The 11126-nt window shown below is 44.0% G+C and overlaps 1 protein-coding gene across 3 annotated transcripts; it reads left to right on the top strand.

Annotated features, from left to right (window-relative positions):
• Positions 1–4986: 4986 nt before the first annotated feature.
• On the top strand, positions 4987–10361 carry PGBD2 (piggyBac transposable element derived 2). Of its 3 annotated transcripts, XM_011978065.1 has the most exons (3): positions 4987–5053; positions 5620–5739; positions 7821–10361. In XM_011978065.1, exons 2-3 carry the CDS (start codon positions 5732–5734, stop codon positions 9580–9582), a joined length of 1770 nt encoding a protein of 589 aa, XP_011833455.1. In that variant the 5' UTR covers positions 4987–5053; positions 5620–5731; the 3' UTR covers positions 9583–10361. The 3 variants fall into 3 exon arrangements, with proteins under 3 accessions (XP_011833455.1, XP_011833463.1, XP_011833451.1); XM_011978073.1 differs by lacking the exon at positions 5620–5739 and having other exon boundaries at positions 8498–10361; XM_011978061.1 differs by lacking the exon at positions 5620–5739.
• Positions 10362–11126: the final 765 nt, after the last annotated feature.

The raw sequence follows: 11126 nt of genomic DNA, 5'->3' as shown, positions 1-11126 counted from the left end.
AGTGGCGTGATCTCAGTTCACTGCAAGCTCCGCCTCCCGGGTTCACGCCATTCTCCTGCCTCAGCCTCCTGAGTAGCTGGGACTACAGGCACCTGCCCACCATGTCTGGCTAATTGTTTGTATTTTTAGTAGAGACGGGGTATCACTGTGTCAGCCAGGATAGTCTCGAGCTCCTGACCTCCTGATCCGCCCGCCTCAGCCTCCTAAAGTGCTGGGATTACAGGCGTGAGCCACCACATCCAGCCCAAAGGTTCTAATTTTTCTACATTCTTGCTGATACCATTCCCTGTTTTCTTGATAGTGTCCAGCGTAATGGGTGTAATGTGATATCTCATGGTTTTGATTTGTATTTCCCTTATAAGTATGACTTTTAAAACTTTTCTTAGGTAGTTTAGTTTTTATTCTTATTTGTTGTATTTGGGTCTTTTTAAGTGTGCTTGACCTTTTTTTTCCGTTTCAGATTTTATGTTTCTTGTTCATATTGTTTCTTAGAATATATTAAACGTATATATTTTGTATTCTATGATAATTATGACATTTATAGTCCGTGGGTCTGATTATGCTGTCCATTGTTTCTGCTGACTCCCATTCATGGTGCTTTATTTCCTTGTTTACTGTTTTATTTCCTTGTTTACTTTATGACTTTTTTTTTTCCATAATGTGAATTCATCTTTGAAACTGTTATCAGTGGAGCTCTTCAATGTTTTTGTTGGGGATATATTCCTCCAGAGAGGTTTTATCTGTTTTCACTATTCCTGGAGAAGCACTGCTAATGAAGGGGACTTTGGGTTAAAATTTTTGCTTGAGGTTATTGAGCCCATTAAGCAGTATCAGTTGGCCTCATAAACCTTCATAGTTACAGATTCTTCGGAGACACTCCCCCCCTGACTTTTATCCAGTGGTATGGCTAAGCATGTTTATTTTCTGGTCTCTTCTTCAGAGTTGGGTTACTTTTCATTTATCTTTGTCTCTTGGGTGCAGCCCTTTGGTAGGCCCTTTGTGCAGGCCTATTTTCCTAGCCCTTTGTGCTGGCCTGCCTTTAGTTTCCTCTAGTTTTTATACTCCATATAGTTCAGAATAGGAGGATTAATTTCACCACAATTCATGAGAACGCCTCAGAGTGAAAGCTAACTGAAGACTCCCTTGCTCCTTAGACTCCCTTGCTCCTTAGGGCTCCCAGATTGATTTTGCTTTTTGACCCGGTGAGATTCCATATTTTCTTGTCAGGTCAGTGCAGCTCTTAAAATTTTATCCAGCTCTTTTAAGTTTTCATCAGGAGAGTTTTTTTGGGGTCTGTGGTCTGCCATACTTCTGGAAATGGAATTTAGGCATCTCATTTGATGGGTGTCTTTCCTACTTCCCCTTACTCCTGAGAGCCACCTCGAGGCAGAAGCGAGGGGCCCGTAGGAGTGGAGGTCCCTGATTGCAGGAGTTACATGTTCTCTTATCTTCTGTGTCTGCAGAACCCAGGCCAGGATCCACCCCCCAGGACGTGCCAGCCACGGTTACTGCCTGACCACAGAAGCTTGAGAGTGAACCTACAGAGACTAGAAATTGGGTAGTTGGGGAGAGGAAGATAGAATAACATCAGGAGGAAAAGATATTTGTCATCCTTTCTGGAGCGCTAAGGGGGCATAGGAGGTGTGTTGGGGCAAGATTGATTGTATGTATGTGCATGCATAACTCTTAGAATTGGCTGCAAAGGGGCAGATGGAGTCAGAATTTGCTGAGTGTGGTTTGCTTTTACGGGTTTGTAGGTAGACAGTTCAGTGAGCTTCCTGGCAGACTGGCAGGGTAGAAGTTCATTGGAGAGGCTGGGCTTAAAAGCTGCCTGAGATAGCATGGGGAGTCTGTGGGATTAGTCCTTTGGTAAGGGCTCTGGCCACACAACATTGAAATTGTATTTTCAGGTGACCAGGACAACCAGTTGATGATGGGGTCATTTGGGCCATGGTTTGCGTGTAGGGTACTAAACAACTCCTAACACTCTTTTTCCTGGCCACATAGCATTTTCACTTTATCACTGTCTATGTGCCTTGTGGTTCGGGAGCTGTTGGTTGGCCCCTGAGAACAGCCCACTGAGCTGGTGGATGGAGGAGAAAAGGCTGGAGGCATTAATGTTCCCCTGCTCTGTCCCTGTTATGGGAGGAAATGGACTCGAGGAGCTACTTTAATGAGTATTTTTGCATTCAAGGCCCTAGGCTCTGTAGTTGAGTCTTAAGGATAGGGGCAAGTGACCCTTTGGTGGTACCTGCCTGAAACGGTCTCAGCTAGGGGATAGCAGAGGGGGCAGAGACCTGCTATGTCTAATATGTTAGAGAAAATTAGGAAGCAGACCTGGGGAAGATTAGGAAGATGATGCTGAAGGTTTTATTTTAGCCTTCAGGAGAGGCCTTTGGATTCTCATAGAAAAAAATAACATTCTCAAGTCCTCTCCTGACGGTACTGGCCCAGCTCTTGTGTCCGCTGGACCCTGTAAGCAAGCACTGTGTGTATATATAATGTAGATCAGACCCAGCTACTATGTAAGTGTTGTATATACAGTTGTGATCAGGCTCAGCCTCCCTCTGAGTGTGCTTTGGATATATAGTGGAGATCAGACCGAGACTAGAGCAGATAGTATTCATGAAATGGTCTCACAAACAATAAAAGGAGACTGGTTTGTGAAGGGCGTGCTCTGAGTAGCTGACAAAGGGAGCCTTGGCTGAATTATCGAGAACTGGTCAGAAGCAGTGTGACTGAGCTGACTTCAGGGCCGGGTGGGGCTTCATTTGGTGGGGGTGAGGTAGGAATTAAAATGAATTTTAGACAAGTAAGGCCACATTCACCTGAATAGTGCTGACACTTGTTCTTTGTATTTGGCATTTTTAAGGAAGGGTTACATATGCATATGTCAAGCCACCGTGAATGCGATGACTGCAGGTACAGAAGGACCTATGTGTGTTGCATTGATGATGTCTTGTGTCCCAAAGACTGATACTATTGGTGACGTAATTTTTCAAAATGGTCAACAAGCGTTGGTAAAGTTCTGATAAAAAGATCTTCGTTTTCTCTACTATTAGTATGTGTACTATACTATATTAAAATTGTGCAAAAGGTGTTTTATATTTATGTAAATCTGAGTTTGGTTCTAAGCCCGAGTTAAATCATTGCACATAGGTTTTGGCAGGACAGATGGAAGTTGTGAGGGTATGAGACAGGTGTGGTTGTGGGACTGACCCACACGTGTGGGATCGCTGTAACCCTTTCCACCCCTTCTGCCATTGTGACAACCAACCTTCTCCCCCAGCAAATTTTAAAGCACCTTCTGGGTGCTCTGCTTCCTCCCTCCACTAACCGCCGCTGTTCTGGGTCTGCAGGGAGACCGAGAAGGCTATGACGCCAGGCGGCAGAGCTGTTGGAGACGTGCAGAGTGGGGTTGTTGGTCTATTCTTGCTGTTGTAAAAGTGGCCCAGAGTGAGTTGTTCAGACACATTAAAATGCATAGAAAGGTTAACATCTTAAAATGAGAAGTTAACTTGAATCAGCTGTCCAGGTGGTTTGCCGGCAGTCACACCATTTTGAAAATATTGGCATGGGGTCCCTGTGGTGCTGAGATATTTCCATAGCCTGAATCCCTGTGGAACTCACATCATCATTGTGTGCAAATGCAAATCCCCTACTCCGATAATTAATTTCTGTGAGCTCTGGATAAACAGGGATGCCTCCTGACTTCTGTTTGCATTTCCCCCCAGTATTACTGCATTTTATCAGTTTGTTGACAGGGTCAGGGTGACTGGTTTTCCATTAAATTTTTCAAGCGTGACTGTCTAATCTCCTGGAAAACTAAGTAGATGCCCTTGGACACTAACACTTGCCAAATCTGTCATGATTTTGTTCTACATCGCTAGGCAAGTCACTTCTTTCCAGGCCTCAGTTTCCTCAATGGTTAAATGGGGGTTATTACAACCTCAAGAAGTTATGAAGGGAATTAAATGCATTGACATTGGTAAAAATGCTTAAAACAGTACTCCACACTTAAATGCTCACTTGCTAAAAGGGTTTCTAATGTCTTTACTCCAAAATATTTCAAACATACAGAAAATACAGAGAGAAATATATCAATATCCATGTCCCCACCTCCCAGATTTAACACATATTAACACATTTTGCCATATTTGATTCAGATTTTTTTTTTAATATGGAGCACTTACGAATTTTCATGTCATCTTTGTGGACAGGCTATGCTAATCTCGGTATTGGTCCAGTTTTAGTACATGTGCTGCCGAAGTGAGCACTCAGATTGTGTAAAAAGAACTAACAGATCTGGTGGGCCTTTCTCTCCCCGCGACCCCACCTCATCTTCCACTTCCTCACTCCAGTTTCCCTCCCTCCCCTGTGGGTACCCCCTTCTGTGAAGAGCTAGCGTGTAGCTTTCCAGTTCTGGTTTTATACTCCTATCCTGCACATAGTATCTGTTGACAACACAGGGAATTTCTTGTGGGTATTTGTAGTTACATAAGTGGTGTTTTACACTTTCTCTCTCCAGCTTTGTTTCATTAAGTGTTGTTTTCAGGATCCTTATGCTTTCTTGGTTGTTCATTTGTTTAAACTTCTATATAATATAATTATATTCATCTCCCAGTTGGTAGTTTTTTAGGTTTTTCTGATGTTTAACTGTTATGGACAGTGCAGCGGGATGTTCTTCTGGCATCTATTAGTAGAAGCCGGGGATGCCATAAACATCCTAGAATGCAGTGGAAGGCCCTCTGCCACCCCACAAGCAAAGACTCATGTAGCCCCAAATGTCATCTACTTTAGAATGTATTTTGGTGTGAGTTTTGAGATGAAGGATTTGTTCTTTTTCCCTCTGAATAACCAGTTGACCCACACACTGTTAAGGTAGTGAATTTTAAGTCAGAGATATTTTTCCCTTAAATGGTAGAAAAGATCCTGTTGCCTTGCTTCTTAAGATACAATTTTTTTAAATTGACCTTTCTTGTCTTACAGGTTCTTAGACTCTGTGAGTAAAGACAGCTTCGTCTTCCCAGTTCATCATGGCTTCAACATCCAGGTAGGAGTGCTGTTTGATCAAATGTTTTATTGAAGAATTTATTCCCCTATGTTTTTGAAAGGCCAAGTCCATGACATTTTTAGCTCTTGGCCTCAGTATAACAGTTGGTGTCCAGGAAGTAGAAAGGAAGAAGGGAGAGGAGATGGGAGAAGAATGGGGAAAATGGGAAAAGGCCGATGGTTGTGTAGTATGGGTGTGGTCATGTAGCACTAATGTGTACACTCGATAGAAAACCATGACTTCACTTTCCTCATCTTTCAAGATAAAGACACCAGATGGTTACTCCTGGGGCCACCTCAGTCCCTGCAGGCTTTCTCATGCCCGGGGTTTGAACAGTCATGTGCAGAAGTTGTTTGAGGGTTTGGGGGTGAGGAGGAGCTTGGGCAGTCAAAACTGGTAGAGACCTTGAGCTTGCAGCCCTGGATCTACCCCTGTGAACTGAGTGAGGCCAGGTCAGGAGAGTGTGAAGATGGCTGCTGTCCCCTGAGAACCTTACTCCAAGGCCCACGAGAAGGGCTTTGAATTTCCTTTCCCTTCAAACTGGTCTCTTGTCCTGGCCCGTGCAGAGGGGGAATGAGTGAATACCTCACCTCGTGGAGGTGAGCATGGCGGCTGACAGTCAGTCTCCAGGCAGTGAGGTTAGAGTGAATTTCTAATGCAGCCTGAACTCCAGAGTCCATGGGCAGGTCTGCGCTGATGTCGCCTCTGTGGTAAATCCTGTTGCCTTCCTTTGGGATGGAGGGTCCTCACGTGGAGGTTGGGGTCTGCAAAGGGGCACAGGGAAGCTGCAGGGACCTCTGTGCCTACCCTCCCTGCTGAGTCCATTCTCACAGCCAGGGCGATATGTTTACAGCCTAGATGTGACTCCTCACTGCCCTGTTCCATGGTTTACTCCCACCCTTGGGGCTACCTATGGTAGCTGAACACTGGAAGTCCTGGCCAGGGCCTGTGGAGTCCTGTGGGGCTAGTTCTCTCTGGCTCTGCTCTGCTCTCTTATCCTCATTGCACCTGCAGCCTCGCTGACCTCCTTGCCGTTCTGCAGATGTCGAATCCCTTCAGTGTCAAGGCCGTGTGCCTGTGGTTCTTTCTGTCTGCCTAGGACATCTTGTCTCCAGCTGTCTGCAGGGCTCATTCTCTCATCTCCTTCAGGCCTCCCACCCTGTGAGCCTTCTCTCACCATTCTGTCCAAAATAGCACCCCTGGCTCTACCCCTTTGTTGCATTGTCCCTTATCTGGGACGGCATTCGGCATTCGTTGCTACCTGACACCGTCCTGCATAGCTACTTGTTTGTTGATCTGTTGTCTGACTCCTCCAGTTAGAAAATAAAGTGCTGTGCAGGTTGGGAGTGGAGTTTAACCTGTTGCCAGCCCCTGAGCAGCACCTGCTCACTGTCTGTGCTCAAATGCAAGTACAGAGTCTCCCACTTAGCATGGTTCAACTTAAGATGGTGTAAAAGCCAGATACATTCTGTAGGAACTGTACTTTGAGTATCCATACAGTCACTCTGTTTTTCACTTTCAGTCCAGTAGTCAATAAATTATATGAGCTATTTAATACTTAATTTTAAAATAGGCTTTGTGTTAGATGACTTTTTTTCCCAACTATAGGGTAATGTAAATGTTCTGCGCATGTTTAAGGTAGGCTAGGCTAAGCTACGATGTTTGGTAGGTTAGGTGTATTAAATGCATTTTCGACTTATGACGTTTTTAACTCGTGAGGGGTTTATTGGGATGTAACCTGATTGTAAGTCGAATTGGGATGTAACCTGATTGTAAGTCGAGCACCTGTATCACTCACCATCCATTTGGTTCCTGTGTACACAGGGCCAGAGAGTATCCGGAGTTTCCATGTTTTCCAAATTGATTTGGCTTCTGAATTGCAGTTAGCATACAGTAGGATAGCTGCAAGAGAGCTATCTGAAAATCCACATCTGCTCAGTTCTTGAATTTGGGTAGTGAGAGTTCAAGTAGGGAGAGTTTGAGAATTTGGGGAATGAGGGAAACTTCCATTTGTCAATAAGAGAGGGAAGGTATAGTAAGACAAATGTAATTGCAGCGCTCCTAGGGCTATTGAGTCTGAGGGGACAGGAGTGGGTGTCACTCCAGCTGACCAGGGCTCCCTGTTGCCAGTTTCTGTTATCTGGGGTGATGACAGCAGCATCTGGATTCATCACTAAAGAGGATCCTCTGTTTTAGAACACATCATTTAAGAAGGAAAGGAAGTAGGTAAGACCTCTTTATTCTGTCTCCCATTGTCAAAATACTTCTGCACTTAAAAGCATCATCTGTGGGCTGGGTGCCATGGCTTACGCCTGTAATCCCAGCACTTTGGGAGACTGAGGCAGGCGGATCACGAGGTCAGGAGATCAAGACCATCCTGACTAACATGGTGAAACCCCATCTCTACTAAAAATAAAAAAAGTTAGCGTGGCGTGGTGGCATGCACCTATAGTCCCAGGTACTCGGGAGGCTGAGGCAGGAGAATCGCTTGAACCTGGGAGGTGGAGGTTGCAGTGAGTTGAGATCGCACCCCTGCACTCCAGCCTGGGTGACAGAGTATGACACCGTTTCAAAAAAAAAAAAATAACAAAAAGCAGAATCTGTGTTTAGCTGGAAAATTTACTTACTGAATGCTGTGCCTTGTGGTGCCAGATCTGTGAAGCCATTCAAATGAAAGTGTTTTATAGAGAGAGCATCCTCCTCTTTTCTGCTGAAGCATTGGCTTTCTGGCGTGGCCTCTTCCTGATTCTGTTTCCTGTCGTAACAGAGATGTCATTGCTGGGAGAGGTATCCACTCAAAGGTGAAGTCTGCAAAGCTGCTCGAGGTTCTGAATGCTATGGAGGAGGAAGAGTCCAACAGCAACAGGGAAGAGATTTTCATTGCACCTCCCGACAATGCTGCGGGGGAATTCACTGATGAGGACTCAGGTGATGAAGACAGCCAGCGAGGTGCTCACCTGCCTGGCAGTGTGCTGCATGCTTCAGTCCTGTGTGAGGACTCTGGCACCGGCGAGGATAATGACGACCTGGAGCTGCAGCCGGCCAAGAAGAGGCAGAAAGCAGTTGTGAAACCTCAGCGCATTTGGACAAAAAGAGATATTCGTCCAGACTTTGGCAGTTGGACGGCATCAGATCCTCATATTGAGGATCTGAAAAGCCAAGAGCTGAGTCCTGTGGGCCTTTTTGAGTTGTTTTTTGATGAAGGAACAATTAATTTCATTGTTAATGAAACCAATCGTTATGCTTGGCAGAAAAATGTCAATCTGAGTCTTACGGCTCAGGAATTGAAGTGTGTTTTGGGCATTTTGATTTTAAGTGGGTACATCTCTTACCCAAGGAGAAGGATGTTCTGGGAAACCTCTCCTGATTCACATCATCATCTTGTGGCCGATGCAATTAGAAGGGACAGATTCGAACTAATCTTCTCATACTTACATTTTGCAGATAACAACGAACTTGATGCAGGTGATAGGTTTGCCAAGGTCAGACCTCTCATCATCCGGATGAACTGCAATTTCCAGAAGCACGCACCCTTGGAAGAGTTCTACAGCTTTGGCGAGTCTATGTGTGAGTACTTTGGGCACCGGGGGTCCAAGCAGCTGCACAGGGGGAAGCCGGTGCGACTTGGCTACAAGATTTGGTGTGGGACGACCAGCAGAGGCTACTTGGTGTGGTTCGAGCCCTCACAGGGCACACTGTTTACCAAGCCAGACAGGAGCCTGGATCTAGGAGGCAGTATGGTAATAAAATTTGTGGATGCACTTCAGGAGCGTGGTTTTCTGCCATATCACATATTTTTTGACAAGGTTTTTACAAGTGTTAAACTGATGTCCATTTTGAGGAAAAAGGGGGTGAAGGCCACAGGAACTGTTCGTGAGTACAGGACTGAGCGATGTCCCCTAAAAGACCCCAAAGAACTGAAAAAAATGAAGAGGGGTTCATTTGATTACAAAGTCGATGAGAGTGAGGAGATCATCGTGTGCCGCTGGCACGATAGCAGCGTGGTCAACATCTGCTCCAATGCCGTGGGCATAGAGCCAGTGAGGCTGACCAGTCGTCACTCTGGAGCAACTAAAACACGGACTCAGGTCCACCAGCCATCACTGGTGAAGCTGTATCAGGAGAAGGTGGGCGGTGTTGGTAGGATGGACCAGAATATTGCCAAGTACAAAGTGAAGATCCGAGGCATGAAGTGGTACTCAAGCTTTATTGGCTATGTCATTGATGCTGCCCTCAACAATGCATGGCAGCTGCACAGGATCTGCTGCCAGGATGCCCAGGTGGACCTCCTTGCCTTCCGGAGATACGTCGCCTGTGTGTACCTGGAGAGCAATGCTGACACGACCTCTCAAGGAAGGCGAAGCAGGCGGTTGGAGACTGAGAGCCGCTTTGATATGGTTGGACACTGGATTATCCACCAGGACAAGAGGACCCGATGTGCCCTCTGCCACTCGCAGACCAACACCCGGTGCGAGAAGTGCCAGAAGGGTGTCCATGCCAAGTGCTTCAGGGAGTACCACATCCGGTGACATCAGGAGACATACTTTTTTGGTTTATAATGAGATGTTCACAGTTAAATACAGATAGCAGTTGATTACTTCTGTTTTGTGTTGGAAAAAAGACCTGAATTTCTGATGACTTGGTTTTCTCTTTTCTCCCTACCCACAATTGTTATCTTTTTTATTGTGTTCTATTATGCCTACATGTGATATCAATTAATATTTATATTCATTTATATTTATATTTTTGAACTTATTTATTTAAAGTTGTGGGACCACTTTTTATTCAGATAAAAGTTGTGCTTTGGGGTATATTTGAATCCTAGGAAGAAGAATCAAAGGAAAACTTGCAAGAACAGTAAGAAGACTTGACCATTGCATGCCATGGTTTATAATCTAAGATAGGCAACAGTGTATAAATATCATGTAAATGTGATGGATTTCTTAATCCTATTTATTTCATATTAATCTAAGGTTATCAAACTTTCCAAGGATAGATAATCTGCCTTGTATTTAGTCAGAGGGCTAGAGTTTCAGAGTTCATATTTTCTTGATAAAAATATTTTCCTAATACACATGTATCAATGTGGGATTCATTTTATAAAAAATTATTTTTTTAATTTTTGTGGGTACATAGTAGGTGTGTATTTTTATGGGTTACGTGAGATATTTTGATACAGACATGCAATGTGGAAAAACCACATCAGGGTAAATGGGCTATCCATCCTGTCAAACATTTGTCCTTTGTGTTACAAAGCAATTATACTGCTAGTTATTTTAAAATGTACAATTAAATTATTTTAACTATATTCACCCTGTTGTGCTAGCAAATACTAGGTCTTACTCATTCTTTCTATTTTTTCATACCCATTAACTATTGCCACTCTCCCCCACCCCCTAACCACCCTTGCCAAGCTCTGGTAGCCTTCTTTCTACTCTGTATGTCCATGAATTCAATTGTTTTAATTTTTAGCTCCCACAAATAAGTGAGAACATCTGAAGTTTGCCTTTCTTTGCTTGGCTTATTTCACTTAACATAATGACCTCCACTCCCATTCATGTTGTTGCAAATGACTGAATATCATTTTTTTTTGTGGCTAAATATTAATAATACTTCATTGTGTATATGTACATTTTCTTTATCCATTCTTCTGTTGATGGACACTTAGGTTGCTCCCAAATCATGACTGTTGTGAATAGTGCAGAAGATAAACATTGGAGTTCAGATCTTTCTTCAGTATACTAATTTTTTTTCTTTTGGGTGTGTACTTAGGAATGGAATTCCTGAATAATATGGTAGCTCTATTTTAGTTTTTGAGGAACCTTCAAACTGTTCTCCATACAGGTTGTACTAATTTACATTCCCACCAACAGTATTCGAGGGTTCCCTTTTCTCCACATCCTTGCCAGCATTTGTTATTGTCTGTCTTTTGGATTAAAGCCATTTTTACCAGGATGAGATATCTCAATGTAGTTTTGACTTGCATTTTTCTGTTGATCAGTGATGTTGAGTACCTTTTTGTATACCTGTTTGCCATATGTACTTTTTGTTTTTGTTTTGAGATGGAGTTGCC

Source organism: Mandrillus leucophaeus, unplaced genomic scaffold (genome assembly GCF_000951045.1).
Source record: "Mandrillus leucophaeus isolate KB7577 unplaced genomic scaffold, Mleu.le_1.0 Scaffold1031, whole genome shotgun sequence".
NCBI classification, from domain to species: Eukaryota; Metazoa; Chordata; class Mammalia; order Primates; family Cercopithecidae; genus Mandrillus; species Mandrillus leucophaeus.
The sequence above is the reverse complement of the archived record's forward strand: the minus strand, read 5'-3'. Positions and strand labels throughout refer to the sequence as shown.